Consider the following 23,879-nt stretch of genomic DNA (forward strand, 5'->3'; position numbering starts at 1 on the left):
GTCACTTGAGTCGTCAGGCTGGTGACATTCCTAGCAGGCTACATATATTCAACATGGTCACTAGCAGAGGCCATGCAGGCTGGTACAACTGAAAATCAGCTTTGGATACGGGTCAGTTGGATGCTGATTTTAACCCTTTATGTGAAAATGTTTGACCCTGAGCTTTTCCTTTATTTTTACTTTAGATGAAACTAAAGAACTAGCTTAGAATAAAAGAGACTATCCTCTGTTCTGACATAAGATTCACTTCACTGTCCTGGTGCATTTAAGTTATTTTATATGAAACAACTTTTTTCCTTTTAATCTGTGTTTTCCCTGGACTCTGAGGGTCATCACAACCATCACCAAAAGATAGATTTATTCTTATTCTTAGGCCTACAGACTTTTAAGAACTAAACAGAAAAACACTAGCAACCCTCACTTCACATAATCATGCGATCAATGATTATGTAAATGAAGTTGGAGTGTTGAGCGGTGACATCAAGCTGCAGGCCTCCCTCACACAGGGAGCTTCTGCAGTGCCAGTGGGCTGTGGCATCTCCTTCAAGTGGCACACTCTATTATTAGAGCCTTTCATAACACAGCTCAATTAAATTCTGGTTTTATAGAGTTGGTGAGCTCTGTAGCTGGAGCTGCTGAGGTGCTCTAAATCACAGATGCCCAGCTTGGTTCAGAAGCAGTGTTTGTCACTAGGATGACCACTGACAAACAGGGTTTTTTTTTTTTCCCCCTTTAGACAATACAGGCAATTACTGAAAAAAGGGGTGAGGGGAAAAAAAAGGGAAAGGGTTATTTTAAATATGAAAATCAAAATCGAAACTAATCAACCTATTAGCCAACAAATCAATCAAGATCAAAACAAAAGGAAAATCAGTTTTATGGTACGGATGGAAAAGCAAGGGACTTTCACTGATTTGTTATCTGTCTGTATCCTTGAATTGTTTCTCTCTAAAAGATACCTCAAGTTCTAGATTATTCTGGAACTAAAAAAGGTGTTTTCCACTATTAATAATTCAAAACATTAAAAAACTAAACTCTCTTGAACACTTCTACCTACCCAGACTACATACACAGCAGTATGTTTCAACAACACTGTATCCAGGAGGGCTCCCTTTAGATGGCTACCAAGAGGCTGCTGCTTCATCTTCTGTCACAGCTATAGAGCTATATGCTCACGGCTACTCAGTAAAGCAGGTAATTGTCCTCATTTTAGAGATGAGGACAGTGAAGTTCAGGGACTTGAGGTTGCATTTATAACTCAAGGTCAAATTCTAAGTGGCAGTGATGATTTAAACCTAGGTTTACCTGGCTAGGAAAGTCTTTGATATTTCCTCTACCTCAGTGATTCTAAAATATTTTCTTCCTGCTGTGACACATATGCCATATTACATCCATGTTTGACACACAAATAGGAATATCTGTTGTCAGACATGATTCTTGACCAGCTGGCTGTAACTTGAGCTCTTCTCCTTTCTCTCAAAAAGGACCCTGAATTGCTATAAAGTGATATCCTTATGGGGAAAACCTTGAATCCCTTCTCACTGCTAGGTGATCCCTTGCTTTCCACAGCAGGAATCCACACACCAGCACACCAAATTTGACAAAATGGACTTTCACATCTTTAGGAAAAATCCTCCTCATAGTGTTGTGAGGTGGGAGAGGTGATGAAGCTAGGCCTCAGACACACTGCTGTTACTTGCTGCCTATCAAACAGGCTTTTTGAATGGCCCCTCTACAACTTTCCCATGCCAAACCTGGCTTTCTAACCCAGGTCAAAGGACAGCCAAGGTGAAAACTCTAGGCATACTTCTCACCCAGGAATTTCACTTCCAGGAATCTTTTCAAGAAAATAACCACTATTCCTTTTTTTTTTTTTTTTTAATGAAGAGAATAAAATGGACCTCAGGGTTGGTGGAAAAGGATATCATGAGCTCACTGGTATTTCTCTATTCAATCCACAGTGAGTGGCTCTGGGAAGTTCTGGTTTCATGCTACTATTAAAGACCAGTATATTGTATGTATAAAATATACAATAACATTGTGTGTATACAACTTAATCATTTAAGGATAAAACACTAAAGAACATAGGTTAAGATGTTATATCTAAATATACCATAGTCATGTCTAAATATTTTGCCAACATTTTGAGCATTAAGCTTACTGTGCCTAAAAAAGTGGGCCGGTCACACTACATTTTGAGCTGAGTCTTGCCAGATGGCAGGCAGGTGTGCTTGGTCATCAGTGCTGCAGCTCCCAGCACAGAAGCCCTGAGCCCATGTGCATGGCCCTTTCCTGTGTGGAGCTACCTGCATCTGGAGGCATAGCTGGACATCCACTCCTCCTTCCTTGAAGCCATGCTCCCTCAGCCTCAGCAAAGCGCTGGGATTGCTGAGCACTGCTGCTGAGCGCTAACCTGAGCGTGGACACTCTTCTGGCACTTGGTTCCCAGTCTTTGCCCAAACTTGTCTCACATTTCCTCTTTGAGCCTGTATTATCCCAAGCGTCTTCCCTCCCTTTCCAAATGTTCTTTCAGTCACTTCCTGAGTCCATCCCCTAAAAGTGAGGGTTTTCCAAAGTTTTAATCTTGGCTTGTTTGTTCTTTTGACTACATTTTGCCTTAAAGATATCATCTGTTTCTTAAGGCTTCATCTTTATGCATATTTATGCAAACCTCTCTTCATCCTAACTTAAGTCCCAGTGTTCCAAACCACACATGCTAAATGCTCAAAAAATGATGCCATGGGCTGGGGATGTGGCTCAAGGTGGAGTGCTTGCTTAGCATGCACAAGGCCCTGGTTCGAGTCCCAGCACACACACACACACAGCATGCACGAAGCCCTGGTTCAAGTCCCAGCACACCACACACACACACACACACAAATGCTGCCATGTACCCTTTGCCAATGTTCTTTTTCGAGCTTACTGTGCCTTGCATTTTTTTTTTACATGATTTGCAGAATATTTTATACACAGTACAAAGCCTTATTACATTTCATTTGCTCTTATTAATTTAAAAAGAGCTGTTTCTGTGAGCTACTAAAAACTCTTCAGTTTAAAAACAAACGGGAAAACAAAGTTCCTAGTTCTATGACAAAAAACAATGGTTTCCAAAATGAGATATATGTCTCCCAGGAGGCAACAAAAGATGATCTATTGGGATGTAGAAGTTAATACTTTTTCATCTCATCCAGTGAATGCTCTATAATTACAACTGAAGTACACACAATTTAATTGGTAGTGTGTAGTGAAAAAAATTATTTAACTGATGGAATTTTGTGATTTAATTGTGTGATCTCGATCTAATATTATTACAATAGCATTTGCTGGGTGATAAAAAGCTGTTCAAAACTAAGTATAACATCTAGGAGCTTAAAAAATGTAGAACACTGATTATCTATAGTCAGAAGTATACCTCAAGTCCAAGAATGACAAAGATATCCTAACTCCTATTCTGATGCAATATTCTTCCCATTTAAAATTTATAAGCATCAGAGAAAGATGAGAACAAAAAAAGATCAAGCAGTTTGTATGTTAAAATAAGTCCGTATAAGAGTAGTTCTTCCCAGCTGACAAAACTTGTTTAAAGTATAGAACTAACTATAGGTTTATAGGAACATGAATGACTTGCTGAGGGATCCCAATGGAGGAAGAATCTCAGTGCCTATCTAGTTACTTCCCAATAATTTCTAGAAAATCCTGTTGCACTGTCACAGACACAATCAGGTGACTTCTTTGCTAAGAACTTAGGAAAGGGACACACATTCCCTAAGGTAAGCTATTCTGATACTGAACAGATCTAGGCACTGTAACAAACAGTATTTCTTACATTACAGTGCCCCAGGAACAATAAAACACAGCCATTTTCCAAGTGTCTCTCTTGTAGGCATAGTTTAGTCTATTCACCATTCTAGACCTCTGCATGGAATCCTGCCAAGCAACATTTCACTGAAAAAAAAAAAAAAAAAAGACCCCCCCATCACACAATTTCAGGAGAAAGCTACTTATCAAAGAATGAAGACGACTTTGTGTGATCAAGATATATGTTCTCTTAAAGTAAGGTTACATTCCCATCTTTTAAAGCAAAAGTAGTTATGCTTGGCTCATACAGTAAGCCTGCAATAAACACATTGGTTCTTATGTGAAAAAATGCCAAGACAGATTGCTGTCCATATTTTGGACTCATGCAATGCAATTTTCATAAACTCTAAATGGATTACATTTATTCCATTTAAACTATTTCTTGTTGGTTTTACTTTGGTGTTCTTGAAATTTTTGAGCTGTAATTATTAGTTTTCTCTTCACACTTTGTGTCATCTACAAACTGATAACACACACACACGCGCACACACTTAAGCAGACAGGACAGACCTAAGTGGAACTCATCAAATTGATACATATCTATTAAAAGTTTCAGTATAGAAACTTAAAAAGGGGTTTACAGTAAAATATATATTTACCTATAGACCAAGAGCAAATTTATTCTGCACTTTTTTCAGTATTTTCTTTGTGCTTTAATAGGTAAGACACAAATTACTTATCTCTAGTCTTCTAGCTATCTTTCTGTCTTTGTCACTTTTCTGGATTGACAATGCTGCAGACTTGATGTCAAATTCTCCACACTGTATGTGGTCTGAGTTATAATTAATCAAGCCCAAGTTTAAAGCCTAATGAAATCACTTCTTAGTATTTCATTGTATTAGGTTTGTTTCATTTTTACAATGAGTTTTACAAATTATGAGGCAAATGAAAAGGAGTTGGTATGTCAGTGGTACCCAACAATCATTCCTTGTTACTGCTGCGTAATGAAAAAATTTTTCTTTATCACTTTTTAGGAACCTTACCTTCTAAAATTTAGTCTCTGAATACTATGTTGCAGAGTTTGCTGTCTTGTTTCATACTTACTATTATATATCTTTCCCCCACACTTAGAACACTTTTTAAAGTGCTAAACTTCATGAAAAAAAATCAGCATTTGAGTCCTGAAGAATGGACAGCATTTCCATAGGAAGAAGTTGGAATGGGTAGTAAGAAAAGAATACATTTCAATCCTAAGAAAAGCATAAACAGCAATGAGAAGGGTATGCGTGAAGACACATTCTAAATTTCAGTAGGAGGAGGAAGGAAAGGAGTAGAAAGCTAAGAGTTTACTGAGCATAGGCACTTCTGCTCATTTTACTTATTTCTTAAGTTACAACAACCCTTAGAGGCAGGTCATTTGTTTCTGCATTTTAAAAGATGAATAAGGAAATGGCAATTCAGAAAGGTAAGGTAATTTGTTTAAGCTCACCTAGGAAGATGCAGAACCAGATTTGAATTTGGGTGTTTTCCAGCGTACCAAATGGATCGCTCAACCACAGCTTTAAATTCTCATGTTTTAACATCTTCCACCCTACTTTAGTGAGGAGCACCAGAAATATTTCTGCCTCTTCAAAACAAAGCTAAAATACAGTCTATTTTGTTACTATGGAAATCATAAATATATATACATATGAAATAATATACAAAAATATGAAATAATAAAACCTAACAAAAAGCAGATTAGAAATAAGTTCTAGAAACCCAAAAGGTTATTTTCTTACTATAACTTCTGAATTAACAATGTAATTAAATTACTTTTCCTATTTCTTCATAGCCGGCAGGTATTAGTGAAAGAAAACCAAATTTCATTAGTCTTGAATAAAAAATATGCCTTGAATGGCAGTTTATATACTTAAGTCACCTGGTAATTAAGAATTCTAGCAAGTACAGCAGACAGAACCTACAATTCTTTACTCTGTGTAAAACGAGTTATAAGATTTCACAACCTTGGTTATCTGATGTTTCTTGGCAATGTTCAGTTCTTCTTAGTTTCTTGTGGATAACAGATTGGGTATTTAGAAGACTCCAACAAATAAGTGAGTGATGGACATTTCACAAAATAGAAACTATATCTGGCTAACAAGCATAATAAAAATGGCTTAAAAAAAAAAAAAAAGGCCTATAGACTCAAACCCTATGGACGAACATAAGGTAGCCACAAATATTCTACTTACACAAAGTTTATAGCATGAAGAAAACTCCCCTTGTTATGTTAAACAAAAGAGTAAAATATAAAATATGTAAAAATGACTACAACATTCATAAATATGACTTAACTTTAAAAGCATATATGCATACATGTGGACCCATGTGAGACAGAGATATTCTACTATTCAAAAAAGGTTTTGTAAAAAGAATTTTAAAAATTCCAACTTAACTATATTCTCCAAATTTCTAAACAAAATGAAATGTATTTCAAAATGTATTACTTTTATATCATGTACAGACACAATGCAGTCTGGGATCATTTAGTTCACAGGCCAAAATTCCAAAACACAGTTCTTTGGGTCCTTGAAGTACCACTGCATTAGAGAACAAAATTCTTGCCTATTAATCTACATTTGTAATTACCTTAAAAATCAAATTAAATTCTGGACAGTATATTCAGTTAATAAACAGGGGATGGTATAGAAGAATGTAAAAAGATCCCATTAAAGCAATACCAATAGTTTTTCCAGTGATAACTGTAAATCTAACATACTTGCATCACACCCCTCTCCTGTACCCACAACCTGAATGTGTTCCCAGTGTCGAGAGTAATTTGAACAATTTACTGTAGTGCGCACACATTGCACAATCTGGTCCCATTCTCATTTCTCCCCACTCTCATCCATGGGCTCAAAGGCTCTCATTCACAAGACTGAAGCTCTGACTGGCCCACTCGCTTTCTCTCAAAGAAACATTATGTACTTGCCTGAGTTTTTGCTCACTCAGCCACCCCCACCTTGCTTTCCCTATTTGCTCATTCTCCTTTCCCCACCCCACAGCTGACACTGACTTCCTTAACTCGCAAGCCATCTACCCCCAATATCTACTATCCCTCCTCCATATTCCTATAGATGCTGTCAGTTATAGAAGACACCAAGCATCTAACCATGTAGCCTAAAATTATATAGATATATGCATTATCTCCAAAAGGTTATTTTACTATCTAAAGATCAAGGACTTTTACTCTTTCTTTATATAATACACTCACTTTTATAATGTTTTACAACTCAGAAAGCAACTTCACATATATTATTCTTAATAACTATATTGGTGGCTTCAGTAATATGTGTAGAAAACTCAAAGAGCTTATCCCCCCAAAAATCTGTGATGAGGATATTGTTCCAATTACCTTCAAATATTACCAACATTTCATAATTAAAACAAACAAAACCATCAAAAGATCAACTCACACTCAGCACCCAGATCTGAGTTTCTAAATATCATTCTCCAATCAAAGGACCCAAGTTTCCTTAGAGAAATGGCTAATTCTAAGGCTGGGAAAATACTAGATGAGCCTGAAGCATCTTATACTATTAATAGTGAGGACAATTCTCAAATCCAGAAAACAAAACAACCTCCACCACCAAAAAGATGAAGCATACCAAAAGAAACAGAAGTCAACTGAAAAAGCTGCCCAAACCAAAGTTGGAATAATGTGAATAACAAAATAAATAATGTATGATTGTGAGTCCATATAAATATAAATAAGTGACTAAACAAGTAAATGGGGTAAAGAAACAAATATTCTATAAGAACTTCAGGGTTGAGAATGTAGCTCAGTGGTAAAGTACTTACCTAGCAAGTACTAGGCTCTGGGTTTGATGCCCTATAATCCTCGCTCTCTCACATGTAGAGACACATTAGATCAGGACTCCAAATAAACAAACGTGCATAAACACACACACACACACACACACACACACACACAATCCCTCCAACAGGTGAGAACTAAGTCCCCATTCCCTTTGTGTAAGGGCTGGACTTACTCCCTAAAGTTGCCCATGGAAAGGAAAACATAGTAACTTCCCAGTAGAGAAACCTGGCAGACACTACTTTAATGAAGTAATGAAGGGTAGCATCACCTTTGCTAACATTGTATACCTGAGATGATACCTCTGTGCCTTCTTTCTAATGATCTGTTATCCCAGGGAAACCCAGAGGCAAATGTCAGGCAAATCCAAAACGAGGGACCTTCTACATCATATTTAACACATGTAGATAACTGTCAGTGCATGAAAACCTAGGGAGACTGAGAAACTGTCACAGACCAGAGAAGACTAAGGAGGAAAAAACCAAGAGCAATGGGGTGCCCTGAATTGATATTGGAACAGAAGAAGGTCACTCAGAAAAACTGGTTAAGAGAAACATAACAATGCTGGTTTCTTAGTTTTGGCAAACATACCACAGTAATATAATTGTATTAGGGGAAACTAAAATTTGATGAGCGGTATATGAGTATTCTCTTGTATAATTTTTCTGTAAGTCTAAAATTATCCCCAAACTATTTTCTCAAAAGAAAACTGCAGAGATCCAGATTTAAAAAAAAATACAGAAGTCTTCTATATCAAAAATATAAAAACTTGATATAATTTTCAAAACTATTAGTACCAAATCTAAAATCACCTAAATTGCAGCTGATTTCCCTGCAAAAGTATCCTGCATCAACAAGCAGTATTCTCAGCACAAAAGGCCACTGTATATATGCCTTCCTGGTGAAAGGATTATGAGGGAACAAAAGTCTGAACTTGGTACAAACTATAATACAAAGTTTAGATGAATGCCTGTGAGAAAAGGTATTTCAAATTTTGATATTTAAGTCAATATGATTTTTTTAAAGTAGAGAGTTAAAAAACAAATCTTGCCATGTTCCCATTTAATGAGTAAGAATTTCTGGTACTATAAAGAGCTTAAAAAGATTCTAGATCTGGAAAAAGTACCTTAGTTGTTTGATAACTGTGACCCAGAAGCTAGATGACATTGTTATAGAGGAAATATGGTGTCCTTCTTGGCAATTAGGATTTTAATAAAGTAGAATCCAAAATGCAAGTCCCATTTGAAAATTTATAATACAAAAGGTAGTGACAAAGTGAGATACTTATTTGGTCTACAAAAACTAAGCCAATAGAGATAATGATGCTATGTACATAAAAAAAATGAATAAAAGCAGGATTTTAACATTCATACTGAAAACATGCCCATATGAATACAAATAATAAATGAATTCTGTCTCTGTAGGTACAAATTTTAAATTTGGAGCCACATTATTATACTATACACAAAGAATTGAAACTAAAGAATAGTGGCAAAAAAAAAGTAACTCAGTAAACAACTTATCAAAGGAACATTTAAAATGAAAAAGGTATTTTTCAGTTTAACATGGTAATCCACAATTAATAATGACAGGATGAGTTTTTCTTAATAAAACATCTGTTTTCTCAAATAGATGTTTTATTAAATCTGCACAATGAAAGGTCTTATGATTTTAAAAAAATTTCAATGGTAAAATTAAGCTAGTTTGAACTATTTCAGAATGTAAAGTCACAGTAAACACAACCCCCTAGTGTTGTCTTTACTGCCATACACTCAAAACAACAAACCCCCAAACTAGAAATCTAGTACAAATTAATTCAGACTAAGTAGTTTAAATGTGGCATTTCAATCATAGTTTGGACTGTGGTTGATCATGGTATTACGGAAAAAGTTCCTTACATCAGCCACATTTTTATTTATTTGGTACAGGAAATAAACCCAGGGGTGCCTAACCACTGAGCCATATCCCCATTCCTTTTTTATTTTGAGACAGAGTCCCACAAAGTTGCTTAGGGCCTTGTTAAATTGCTGAGGCTGGCTTTGAACTTGCAATCCTCTTGCCTCAGCCTCCCAAGCTCTTGGGATTATAGGTCAAGTATGTTCCATATATTACAAAATTGAAAGACAAGGGATTGGTGGGACAGTAATGTTGGAAAATTTTACCTTATTCATGCTGCATCCCAGGTAATATCACATCATAATTCAAACCTATGTAGTGTCAAAAAATGTTACCATAAAATTCAAGGAAGTCAAGGTCATCAAGGACTTAACCATATAGTTCAATTAACTGATCTAAGCATTTTCTGTTTTTATATTATTTTTATGTTAATAGTCAATTACTTCCCCCTTCCAACAACTCACACTTATTCTAAATTGCAAGGTTTCAGAATGACAAACTCTTTCTGTTCATTCTTAAGAAGTATTCTACAAACCCAAAACAGACAAAGAATGTAGGAAAAACAATGAAAAATGAAAGAAATCTCTTGTCACGCTTAGAACTCAAGCTACACTCAAGAGACAATTCTTTTAAGTTTAGAAAGGAAGAAAAAGAGGCAATATCAAAACCTCTTAAAATGTAAAAGAAATTAGACTAGTTTAGTTTTCTTTAATATCTTCTTTAATAAGACATTACAGCACACAACTGAGGCCCCAGTGTGTCAATTAAACATGGGGATATCCATTTGAAGAGAATGGAGACAAGTTTAATCTTAATCCCGTTTCTTTTGGCAACTAATGTAAATACAGAATGGCATTCTCTCTCAGTGTATTTTATCAAATTTTTGAAGACACCATAACAGTCTTTAAATAAACTTTGCTATTATCTGTTAAAGAATCTTCAAATTAAGTAATAGAGATATTTAAGACTTGGAATTTTCTCCTTATAGATTTAACTCAAACACAAAAAGGGGATTGTACTAATAATCCCCATATTGAGAATTAATGTCTTATATAAGATCAATTTGTCTATTTCCCTATCACTGAGATACAGTTAAATATGGTGTCTTCAGCTGCTTATAAAAAAGGGTTAAATACAAGAACAAAAAATTTTATTCTGAATTACAGTCAGTAAAACAAATGAAAAAAAAAATTAAACCAAAATCTGTGAATGGGTTTTAAATGATTTGTTACTAAAAATAAACATACATATGCTCAAAGCACTTTCAAAAACTTATAAACTGTAATTTAACCAGAACTTCTACAACAACCACCACAAGAAATTAGGTAGAACTAATGTTCTGGCAATTGACATATTAGGAAACAACAGATATTAAGTATGAAACTTAGGAAATTAAATTAAATACATGAAACAAAAGGACTATTTTAAAAATAAGGGTCTAAGAATAGGAGTTGCTAAGAAACTATCAGCACTGAAGCTTTTCCTTGCAAACATCTTATTTTAAACTTACAGTGAAGACAAACAAGGTGGGCAGAATATGTGGAGCTACAAAACAAATGCAGCAATGAGTTACAGCAGGAGGAGGGAATGCATTTTGTAATCCACAGGATCAGATATGCGGCTCTAAGCAATTAGCAGTAAATACTTGAGTGTTCTTCCTATCATGTTAATTTTAAAATTTAAACTGAGTTACAGCAGTTTCATTTGTACAAGTTAATAGTTGACAAAAGCAAATTAAAAGAACACTAAAGTTCGGTTTTCCTTAGTTGGGTAGCATTTACCTTATCCAACGGAACAAAACCACTTCCCCAACCTTAGTTCCAAAAGAATGAACATATTGGCTGATTTTAATACTTTTCTAGTTCAAATGGAAGCCATACTGTACACATGGTGATTTTAGGAAACACCAGAAAGCCAATTCCTAAAGTCAACAATTCAGGAGAGAGGATTCTGGGAATTAACCAACCACAAGTAATTCCAATATTCTTGTTAATGCAAATATTCATTCACAAAGTTGGCCAAGTAACTTCCTAAAACTCCTTCAAAAATTAATGCTTCAATTTCAAATTAAAGAACTTGAACAATTTGCAAAAAATCCACTATAATTTATAAAAGACCTTTTTACCAGTTCACATTTGTTCCATCATATTTTCTATTAAACAATAGGACTAATGATTATTTTGTTTTGACATACTTCAGAACTTTATCTTTTAGAAGGGCTCACTGACAATCCAACTGTTTTTACAAATGGATTAGTTATCTACAGGGCACCCCTGTAGCTAAACCCAATTCATACAGGAAATTTAAACATTTCAATTCCAAACACATGAAATGATCATTGGGGGCATGATATATAATTGCAATATTCTAAGGCAGCAGGTAAGTCATTCTTCACCTAGATCATCAGCTGCCAATAAGATCATGTGCACAATTTAAATGAATGAGTCTGCTCTAGTTTAAGGAACCTGCACTGAGCTGAGAAAGGGAGATAAAAGTTGAACTTGCAATTCTAGTTGCTGAATTCATTAATTTTTATAAGGCAAATAAGGAAAATTAGAACAGAATTTGTAGAACCATTTATCCTGTGATGTTGTAAAATCAAAGTACTACTTTATTAAATGAGTTATTTTACACAATATGAACATCAATATAATTACAATTGTAAAAAAATTTTTATAACAAGGATGGACTGATTTTCAGATTTCCAAATCAGAGTCAACTGTACATTTACACAGAATTGTCTTTGCAATGAAGCCCAAAAGGGAACAGCATAAAAATGAGTGTTTCTGTAGCCCCTTTATTTTTGCTGATCAACAGTTTGTTAGAAAAGCAGCTGCAGGTTTGTTACCTAAGGTCTGAGACAGTAGAAGAGTCAAAGGTGTCATGAATTCACCTATAAAACATAAGGAAAATTTCAGTGAACAAATCCATTGCACATGCATTTGAAATGTCTAAGATGAAAGACTACATACACATACCACCATATAGGGGTAAAAAACCCAAACATAAAAAGTGTAAACTGATTATTTTCAGAAAAGTTTACAATGCATGACTACATTTTGTACTATCTACTTAGTAGCTTTGCTAAATAAGCACATTAAATAAAATAACTGTAAAGATGTGCTCAGAAAATTGGTCTGCATTATTTCTGGGAAGAAGACCCTCAAAAACCTTTGAAATAACTATTACTATTTTCTTATAGCTAGTCAGTCTCTTTCATTCTTAAGCTAGAGATGGCTAGTGTCCATTCTCTCCCAATTTTGGTACAGTAGTAAAAACTTGGATGTTTCAAAGGCATTAAAGGCAAACGGTCTGAGAAAAAAATTTCAACAATTATAAAGCGTTCTAGTAAACTGTAAGTAACAATTGTTAAGTTCTAGTAATAAAGTTAAACATTAAAAAGTGGCAGTGATAAAGACTCAGAAGGCAGAAACTGACTTCACAGTTAAAGAAGATAGTTTTGCTCTTCTATTTAAGTATGACATTAAAACCAATTTAAAAAAAAAAAAGGTCAATTACCTGTAAACAATTTTATGCCTGAACATCAGCCAATTCTGGAGGAAGTGGAGTCTTAGGATGCTTGCTCTCAAAGTGCTGCTTGAAGGTCTTAGGGTCTGGCATTTGTGTCTAATTTAAAAATTTTGCAAAAAAGAAGAAACGGACTTCATGTGTGAAATAAAAAATGTGTTACCTTTTAAAACCCTAAACTTGTTCATAATAGACAATTATTACAAAATGTCTTTAAGCTCCAACAACTTAGCTACTAGCATATCAAGAGGAACTTTGCAAAAAAAATTCCTATCATTCTTACATTTAACATAGAAGAAAGTCACATAGGAAAGTATTTTGTTTATCTCATTCACAGCAAACAACAGTGATGCTTACTGAATATATTACCTCAATTCTCACAGAACCTTCACAGTTATTCCTGTTCTACATGCTAGGAAAAATACCAGAGTTTACTCTACCTAAGACTTGTTTTTAACCCAATGCTAGGCATTTCGGCTCTCAAATAACACACTGCATAGCAATGAATTCCTTGGCAAGGACCTTCATTTATTGACTCTTTAACATGCTCAATTATATAAAACATGAAATAAAAGGTTTTGAGTCTTTAAATATGTGAACTAACTCTTGTACTTTTAGATCAAGGTATTTCTTCATCACTAACCTAGTGAAATTCATTTTCACCAAAGGGAATCAGAAACTGCTCAGTTTCGTCATTTTGAACGTGTCAAAGCTCAATATGAATAAGGTGTTTAGTGTAATAGGTTCCCGCTAAATTAATGAGCTTTTTTTTGGTACCAGAGGCACTTAACCACTGAGCCACATCCCCAACCCTTTCTTTTTATTTTTTGAGACTGTGTTTTGCTCAGTTGCCGAGGCTGGCTTTGAACCTGTGATCCTCCTGCCTCAATTTCCAAGTTGCTAGGACTATAGGTAAGCACTGCCACCCTCAGCTATTAATGAGATTTCTTGTGTAGTTATAAGCTTCTATTTCATCCATTATAACTTAAACAGATAACAAAAATCAGTTCAGCAATCATGTCTTATCAAGATCCTTTGCCATCCATTACCAACGATTCCACTCAGGAATAGGGGCTAGAGAGATATGTGTGTGATTATGTAAGGACCAACCCCATTGTTTTACCCTCTGGTACTTCCTTTCATTAATTAGGGTAATGAGCTTATACAAACAGGCAAGAGCCTGATTTGGGACTTCAGAAAAACTTTGAGAGGCAGTGTGGAACAGTGTTCCAAAAGGTGGACTCGAGCTGGGTTGATTCCTATCTTTTCTATTTCATTAGCTGAATGGCCTGCATAAGTTACTTAGTTCCCATGACTCAGTTTACTCTTCTGTACAATGAGAACTGAAACTCATAGGGCTGTTGTGTGGGTTAAATGGGTGACTATCTGTAAAATACCTGGATTGATGTCTGACACAGGCTAAGTACCCCACAGATGCTGTTGTTCAATTCTTTAAATTTATAAAAATAAATTAATTCTAGTAAGAGCCTTCAACATGAATATATTGTATATGGTTTTAATAAACACCCTAACTATGGATTTTAGTGAAAGGAAAAAAAAATGTAAAAGCCATATACATAAGTATTTTTCCTAGCATAATACAAAGTTTAGTCAAATCAAAATCAAGAAATATAGACCTAAGTTTCTTACAGAGTTCAAGGTATAATACATGCCCTCATGTAGACATCTTTATTCTACAAAAGGAAAAGGATTTTGTTTTCTTCTTTGTTTCCCACCTCATGGAGATCTGTGTCTGGCCAAAGAAGCCATGCACAAAGTTTTGTTGAATTAAGACAAATTCCTAAGATAACAAAATAACAAGCTGTCAAATCTACTATTTCAAATACACCATCTATTTTGATAGGGTTACAAAATTTTAACCTATACAAATCAATTTACAATGAAAGAACTGTCCACCAAGCAATGTCTTTCAAGTCCTCTTACCCTACAGACAGTGCAGGTATATATTAAGGCAGCTTTGGCAGCAGCCTTTTGATCATGTCCTTGTTTCTTCTTTTGTCCAGCCTGTTTTTTGGCATTTTTTTGCTGAGACTGAATCTTTTGCTGTCCACGAGCCATATCTAAAAACAGAAGTTGAGGCATTAGAGTGACTTAATTATTCTAATACTGAGTAATTGAAATAACTATCTCAGAGTTAAACCCTTAAATGTTATAAAAACTTTGGCAATCAAAATGTATGGGTTTTCAAACTCTCACAGACAATACTACTGGATTATAAACTAAAAAAAAACCACTGAAAAAAACTGGTTGGCAGTTGTCTATGACCTAGTAATTCCTCGCTTGGTATATATTCAACAGAAATAAAAATGTATACACACAAGATCGGACAAGAATGTTCAGAAAACCTGTTCCAAAACTAGGAACAACCCAAATGCCCATCGATATACACAAACACAATACACACAATGAAATACTAAGCAGTAGTCTAAAATAATTATTGTTTCAAGTCAGACCATGTCTGTATATCAAAGTTAAAGAAACCAGTTACAAAGAATATATGTTATACAAAATTCAGGCAAAGGAGCCTGGGGGTATGAGGCTGTGCTTGAGCATCAGCCTAGCCTGTGCGAGGTGCTGGGTTCCAACCCTAGCACTGCCAGGTCCATGGCAAGGCTCTATAGTGAAAGAGGTCACATTGGGGTTTATGGAGCAATGATTTAGGAAGAGAGGACAGAGAGGAGCTTAAAGGATGCTGAACATGTACTATATTTTGAACCAGGTAATGGTTACACAGGTATGTTTATTTGTAAAAATTCATTGAGCTATTTATCTAAGATTGTTCACTTTATTAAAAGCTTCCAAAAAATGTTTAGTCTCCCCCTATCATTTACTTGGTTACTTTGCAAAGAAAGCTACTTTCCCTTTCAGGTATTTACTGTTGTGACTTGCAATTCTTAAATGTTTAAGAGAAATAAGAGCTTTTAACTAATCCTTCTAAAGGAGATCATGTTACCAAAGGCGAATTGTTCTCTTAAATACTTAGGTTTCAAGAAATTACTGTGCCATTCTACATTTTTCTAAAAAGTTGGTCACAATGAGATTTAATTAGTTTCCAGTTAAGAGAATGAACCTGGTCTAAGAGTAGGGACACTCTTACAAAGCTGAAAGGTACCACATTTTATTACTGATGATCAAAAGGGTACATATATGAATTAAAAATCATTGCCACTGAAAAAAGTTATTTTCTCATTAAAACCAAAGACTTCTATTAGACAAGTTAAAATTTCATAAAGCATCTATAATGAGTCTCAAGTGTTTTAAAAAATATATTAAAATTGGATCCTAAGTAGAATTCCTATATATAGCTTTGATTACCATTATAATTTTTAAACTTTTAAATCACTGGAGAACATGAATACACAAGGACTGACATCAATTTCACCAGGAAAGAGCTGCTTTTTCTGATGGGAACCCTAATTAGATAATGATTACAGGGTCTAAGCATTTCATAGACACAAAACTCCTCTTCCATCTCCAAAAAAGGGGGTGGGGGACATAATAAGTAAATAAACTGATAAGTTTCCACTAGCATTACAAACTGAAAGTCATACAATATAGAACAGAATCAATACTTTCCTTTTTTCCTTCTTCAAAGCCTTTGAAGATCTTACCAATTATAAAAATGTTTAGTATGCTAGCTTAATATCAGAACCCCACTCCCACCAAACAATGGTGAATACTACTATCTGTAAGCCCTTAAAACTATGCTTCAATTTTTCATTAAACCAAGGCCTTATTAAAGTCAAATGGCATTATTTTTTCGAAAGTGTACTTAAAGTATATTTGGATGACTGCAGTTCAATTTTTATGTACACAAATGTTTTGTAACATTCTTACAGTCTCAATGTCTTAGTATCAGAACCTTGTTAGAATAATCCAGTTATCTCTTGCATCTTCATCTTAATTCTTCCAATGTATTTTATGTGTTAATACACTGCTTTTCTGGATAAAATTGTTTTAAACAATTAAAATCCTAATTGTTATACTGGAGAAAAATCTTAAGTAATGGCAGACCACTAATTCCATAAGTTTCCTTGCTATCTAGAAGCTATTAACTATTTTGACATTTTCATGCAGTGATTGTACTAGCAATGTCATAAGATGAACAAAATAAAACATTACATGACAGATTAACCCATTTTTCATTGTCACATATTAACAGTAACAAAAATAAGAACTTTAACAAATAAAAAGCAGCTGTCATTTGTTCTTATTTTTGAGACAGTCAACCAGGCAGAAGAAATTTTGCCAAACAGGTTAACAGCATGGGGTAGGGCCCCTAACTTCTGACAGCACACTGCACTGATTTCCCTTCTGAAAGCAAAAATGCAAACGAACAAACCACCTGCTTTTGGACAGCTCAACTTAGGACTGGTTCTCAAACCAATCGAATTTTCTGTAAAATCGTATGCATAACTGCTCCCTGACTAAATGTGACAAATTGAAGGGTAAGAAATAGTTCACAAATAACCTAAAATCTAAGTTATATTTAATAAGTCTTAATTTAGTGCGGTTTTCCGAGGGGGCTGCAAAAAAGGAAGTAGTTAATAGAACGGACGAGTTCTTCAAAATGAGCTTTCGCAGGAGGCAACAAGTAAGCCCTGTTCCAAAGATCCTTTTAAAAGCAAACCAAGTTATTAAGAGCAGAAAAGGATTTTGGATTCAGGAAGTAGGCTGATTATCCGTAACCTTTTGAAAGGAAGAGGCCCAGGCAGTAGTGCTCAACATCCTGACCCTAGTTTAAAACTATATCCACCTGGGGAGAAGGGCGGGAGAAATCACCAGAGTAAAGGGCTCCTTCACTCAACACTCCAATACCCCAGCTGCAGCCTGGAGCACCTTTCCTAGGTCTTCTCCCGCCTCAGTGAGCCCCCTCCTCCTTCCTGCCACCAAAGACCACATAGCCCTCACCTACCCGCCAGTCCTCACGGACCTGGGCCCGAGATTTGTCAGCTGGAGGCCTTGGACGAAACCCGGCCCCTTGGGTCGCCGGGAGCCCGGCCTCGAGATACTGACCAGCTGCTGTCGCCAGCGGGTAAGGTTACCGCTGCTCCCGCGGCCGGCCTGCGACCCGGCCACCTGCAGGGCCTGGCAGGCACCCGAGCTTCCCCTCCTTCCCGCGGCCCGCGCTGGGAAGGGCCCCGCCGCCTCCCGGGAGGCCGGCGCTCCCGCGCCCCTCGCGCCCCGCGGTCCCCGCCGCCCCTCGCCGGCCGTCCCCCACCCCGATTCCCGAGCGTCCTGCGGCGTCAGCGCCGCCCCTGCCGCCGCTCACCCGGGCCGGGACAGTCTTGCGTCGGAGAGACCGCGCAGCGCGAGAGGGCCGGGGAAAGTCGCGGAGGGAAGGAAGGGGGAGCGCGCCCAGCACCGCTTCGGCCTCCTCTACCCGCCAAGGAGGGGAAAGAGGAGAGCCGGGAACACAACAGCCCGCGCCTCGCACACCCGCCGCCGCCGCGCGCGCCCGAAGCCGCCTGAGCCTTAGGCAGGCTACTCGGCCTCGTGCTCGCGCACGCCGCACCGCGCTCCCAGTCACCCCAGCGCCGCCAGCGCCTCGCGGCCCCGCCCCCTCGCCTTCCTGCGGCGGCCTCCCGCTCCACCCCTCTCGCACGCCGGCACCCTTCCGGTCGCGAGGGCCAATGGCAGAGCGCCCCTATTACATAAGCGCGAGGGGCGGGGCTTCGCGGACGGGAACTGCAGGGGATGTCGCCCTCTGTCCCCAGGCGCTCCTCCCTCCCCGCGTGCTCTCTGGGCGGTTTCTGGTACCGGCCCTGGCATCCTCGTGATCTCGGTCCTGTCCGGGGACCAGGCCACGGCGTGTTTCACAAGTCTCCCGCCCGCTCACTACCTCGACCGGCGGCTGGCCTCGGCCCCCACGTCCCTTCTCAAGCGCCTTCCCGGCCGGCGTGCCCGAGTTGGCTGCGCCCTTCGTACACCAGCTGAGGCGCCTGCCCCGGGCGGACCCCGTAGAGGAGCGCCGGGGACGCGCGGCACGGGGCACCCACCCGGGAACCCTCTACTCGCGGCCCCCGTCTGCCGTAAGGCCTGGGCCCGACGGCCTTTTACGGGGACGCGCCGCCTTTGTTCTCTCACCAGTCACCTTTTACCTCACTCCTACGGAAACCCCCAGTATTATTACCAACGAGTTCGAGATTTAAGACTGAAGCCGCATTAAAAATTGCTGGCCCTTCCTCCTTGGCCGCTTTAGACAGATCACCAACAGCTTACTGAGTAGCTCATGTGTGGGGGCGGGGAGGGTAGATAGTAAAGTTCACCCTCCTCCGATTTACTGGCAGTGACAGTAAACTTCAAATATCTTATTGATAGCGACTGTAATTACCTACGTCTGTTGATGATCAGAAATGGCATTTTAGAAATGTGCTTTATTCGTTATTTTAACCCTCTACAACTTTGGTTTCTAATTAGGTCCATTGATGAACCTTCCCCTCAAAGGAAGCTTGTGCATTTGATGTTCTCACCTGGTCCATAGCCTTGAGTCTCCCAAATTTGTCAATGACTAAGAAATGTTAGTTGAATAGGAACATATTCCAAATTACCTGAACTGGGATATAGATATCACAGACTTGTTTAAATAGCCAGCAAGGAATTAGTTGCCTATGGGATTTTGAGTGAAATCAAATACTGAATGGAACATGGTGTGCAGTGACCTTGAACGTGCAGTCCTCCCTGCTCATCCTTTCAGCCTCTGACCTTCACTCTTCACACTCTTCCTTATTGGCTTTTAAATTACACATTTTAATATTGTTAATATTTTTCTGGTACTAAGTTGTAAGTTCATCACCATAGGCCCATTGACTAGCAGTGTGGTTAAACATGGTAGGCACTGAGTGGATTTTGATTAAATGAACTGTATCCTATCATGAAGCTGTAACTTAGGTATCAGAAATCATAATCGTTTTCTTCCTGCTGATTAAGGAATGGGTTACCTGGAGGACCTAGAGATGGGAAATCCATGAATGACAGTGGACAGTGAAATCTGGCTGGCATAGATAAGTCTTAATTAGATAAGTGACTTCTGTTTGTAAAGTGGAATTAATAGGTCTTTCTTTTTTATACTATGGCCGAGATGATGTTTCCATAAAAGCCAATATTTAAGTTTTTGAGGTATATCTCCTTTGAGAACTTAGTAAGAGCTATAGACTTGCCCCCAGAAAGTTCATGTACACATAAATATACATTGAAACTTAGCCCATAGGTGGGGTTTCACAATCTCTATGCCACGTATATTTGGGTTGGATGATGGTTTTTTGTGGGAGTCTGTTCTGGGATGGTTGGATGTTTAGCAATGTCGCTGCTTTCTACCCACTTGATGCCTGTATCACCCCATTTTAGTTGTGACAGCTAAATATCTTTAAATGTTGTCCAGTGTTCTCTGGGGTTAGAATGTCCCCTGGTTGAGAACCACTGCCTAGAGGATATGGTGTAATGGTCCCATGTGAGGAATAGAAATGGATAAGATTCAACATCAGTGAAGTGATAAATGGTAAATGAAAAGCAGATGAATTAGCATGACTACCGGTTGGTGTCCTTATTGTTTAAGTTGTCCTGCCTATGTTATAGAAATGTGATAACAAATGGAATATGAACACCTTAGGAGATTTTTATACACATTTCTGGTTTTAATTGTGAGTGCTACAGTACTTCTGACTGGTTTTTCTCTTCTGCCTTTAGACTATTACTCTAGGTAATTGAGCAATAATCACTTGCTTAGTTTTTGTCCACAATCAAAATCAGATTAAAATGCTTCTCTGAAGACCTGAAAGGTTTATTTATTTGTATTCATGTAGGATTTTCTGAGATAAAAAGAGATGGTGAGAAATCAATATATTATTTCCAAAGTAGACATAGATTATTCCAAATGACTTTTTCCAGTTTATCTGTGGCATGTAGGTTAATATCTAAATGTAGTAAAGTGTTCAACTCAGGGGTTTATTAGAGAACAAAAGGGACAAAGTCCTGTCCCCATAGGACCTTCTGTCAATAGGGACAATCTCAAAAACATTTTATTTGCTGGTTCCTCCTCTTCTACTCAAATTCTATTTATTGACATAAATTTCTTGGGGCTGCAACCTGGGTCCTCTCGTCTTCTCTGTGCTCTTTTCCCTAAAGGAATCTCATTGTTGTGGCTTTAAATACCAAACTTAAGATGACCCCCACATTTCTATCTGTAGATCTGCCTTTTCTTCTGGGTTCCCTATTGACATTTCCAAAAGCCTAGTGCTCATCTCCACTTAGATGTTTTATAGACATTTCACATCTGATACCATATTGTATTGAATCTAAGGTTGATTGTAACATTATGTCCACTAATATTAAAAAAAAAATCAACTGAACTATGATATAATACTTGAACACTTTAAGACATAGCTTGATTTCAGAGAAGTCAATATAGGTTTAAAAACTAATGTGATATGTTGGAATAGCATTCAAAAGAGTAAAATACTTAGAAATGGCTTTACCAAGAAAAGTGTAAAACTTTTTTATTCTGAACACGAAACAACATTGCTGAAAGAAAGAAGACCTAAATACATGAAAAGACATCCTAACTTTTTAAGATCAGAAGACTTACTATTTTAAAAATGAAAATAATCTCCAAATTTATCTATAGATTCTGTGCAGTACCTATCAAAACCCCAAATGGCATCTTTAAACAAATCAACAAGCCCATTCCACATCCATATGGAAGTTCAAGGAACTCAGAATAGCTAAAATAATCTTGAAATGAAGAACAAAGTTGAAAGACATACTTTCCAATTTCAAAAAACTACTACAAAACTGTATTAAGTAATTAAGACAGTGTGGTATTGGCCTAAGAATAGACATATACATCAGTGGAATAGAATCAAGAATCTAGAAATAAACCTTAGCATCTAGTCAATTGGTTTTCAATACAGGTGTCAAAAAATTTCAATAAAAGTAAAGAATAATCTTTTCAATAAATGGTGCTGGGACAACTGTGTATCCACAGGTAAAAAAATGAAGGTGGATCCCAATTGTGTGTCACATAAAAAAAAAGGTCAAAATCGGTCAAAGTCCTAAAAATATAAAAATCCTAAGAAGAAAATATAGGAATAAATCTGTATGACCATGGATTAATCAAAATCTTAGCAACAAGTGCTGGCACAATGAATGGGAAAAACCCACACCAAGAAATTTCACAACACTGGGAACAAAGAGAAAAGTCTCTAAAATTCCAGAAAGGGAAAAGTAAAATAGTTTCTTCAAAGAATTAAGAACAAAAATGGTGAGCTGGGGACATGGCTCAGTGATAAGTGCTTGTCTAGCATAAACAAGGCCCTGAATTCAATCTCAGCACTGCCAAAACAGAAACAAAACAGAAAGGCATTGGAATTCCTAACAGTCATATTGAACATTAGAAAACAATAGAGAAAGAAATATAACATTCTAGGTATTGAACTATTTCACTTATGTGCACCCTTCCTTACTGAACTTATAAGTAGATGAGTTCTGCCAAAGTAAGGGAGTAAACAGGGAAAGTGAGTGATGCAGGATTCAGGAAATAGGAGTTCAACCCACTTGCGAGATGAAGGAAACATGCAAGAAGAGAATGTAGAGCTCAAGATGGCAGCCTGCAGACTCTTAAACAAACCAGTCAGCATAGTTCAATGCAGGAGAACCTTTCAGCAAATGAAATTAATAGATTGCCTTAGGAGTGTGAACTATAGAGAGATTGCATAACTTGGGTTTAATTGTAATAAGCACATTAGGCAAAAAAGTCAAGAATAAGCAAAACAATGATCAGCTACTTGAAAGATTAAAAGTTACACAAGAATGACAAGTTCATCATAGTGCATTCCATGACTCAGCAATGAATAGCATTTACATAATGAAAATAATGTAAATAAGGCTTTAACCACAATTCTAACTACAAATAAAAGTTTCTAGAGAGTACAAAGGAATGTAAAGTCTGTGTGGTGGGGCCTAGAGTATGTCTTGTTGGGGAGGAGCTGAAAGAGAGTTACACTGCCATTTGTCAAAGTGGGAAATCCATAGAAAATGCCTAAAATTGAAGATGAAAATGCTTAAAACCGCTGAGAAGAGGAAATTTGGTAGGTGGAAAACTTGTTTTTTTCATAACTAGTTTTCTAGAACTAGTTGAATTTTTAACCTGTGTGCATTTTTACTGTGATAACTAAATTAAAGAAATGATTTTTATTTTTGATAGACTTCTCACCATATTTGTTTCTAGGCAGTATGTATGTCTTCATAGTACTCTGCACTTCAGAAAGGTATGTAGGTCCAGGTATGATGACAATCAGTCATCACTGGTACCCTTGGCATCTCCCTGCAATTAGAGTTTCTATTTTTCATTCCAGAAAGACATGCTTCATGTTCCACCATTCTGTTTTTCTAGTTCCCTGCATACCATCCTTTTTTTTTTTATTGTGGTGCTGGGGATTGAACCCAGGGCCTTGTGCATGAGAGACAGGCACTCTACCAACTGAGTATATCCCCAGTTCCACCATCCTTATTATTAGACTTTCAGGCAGCTGAATGATCTAGGGAGAAGAAAGTATCTAAATTTAATGTAGCCATTCTTGCTGTCTTTCTATTATTACTTTTAAGCAGGGAGGTAGGGACCACAACTAGACAAGAAAATCAAGAATGGAGTCATTCATTCTTTTCCAGGAAGGAATTCATACAGGTGTCTATTGGGTGAGGGATTGTGCCTTTTAGCCATGAAGCTATGTTGGCCTGATGGGTGGCCTTGACTGTTTGAGGTCTGTTGACTGCACTGATG

The 23,879-nt window shown here is 37.3% G+C and overlaps 1 protein-coding gene across 2 annotated transcripts; it reads right to left on the reverse strand.

Moving 5' to 3' along the window:
- Nucleotides 1-10,686: 10,686 nt before the first annotated feature.
- On the reverse strand, nt 10,687-18,640 carry ZNF706 (zinc finger protein 706). 2 transcript variants are annotated; one of them, XM_079103233.1, is made up of 4 exons: nt 18,375-18,640; nt 15,026-15,162; nt 13,073-13,180; nt 10,687-12,446 (listed from the first exon to the last, which is right to left on the reverse strand). In XM_079103233.1, the coding sequence occupies exons 2-3, from the start codon at nt 15,158-15,160 to the stop codon at nt 13,085-13,087; spliced, it is 231 nt and encodes a 76-aa protein (XP_078959359.1). In that variant the 5' UTR covers nt 15,161-15,162; nt 18,375-18,640; the 3' UTR covers nt 10,687-12,446; nt 13,073-13,084. The 2 variants fall into 2 exon arrangements, with proteins under 2 accessions (XP_078959359.1, XP_078959360.1); XM_079103234.1 differs by lacking the exon at nt 18,375-18,640 and adding an exon at nt 18,018-18,263.
- Nucleotides 18,641-23,879: the final 5,239 nt, after the last annotated feature.

This window comes from Sciurus vulgaris, assembly GCF_902686455.1.
Source record: "Sciurus vulgaris genome assembly, chromosome: 1".
Classification (NCBI taxonomy): Eukaryota; Metazoa; Chordata; class Mammalia; order Rodentia; family Sciuridae; genus Sciurus; species Sciurus vulgaris.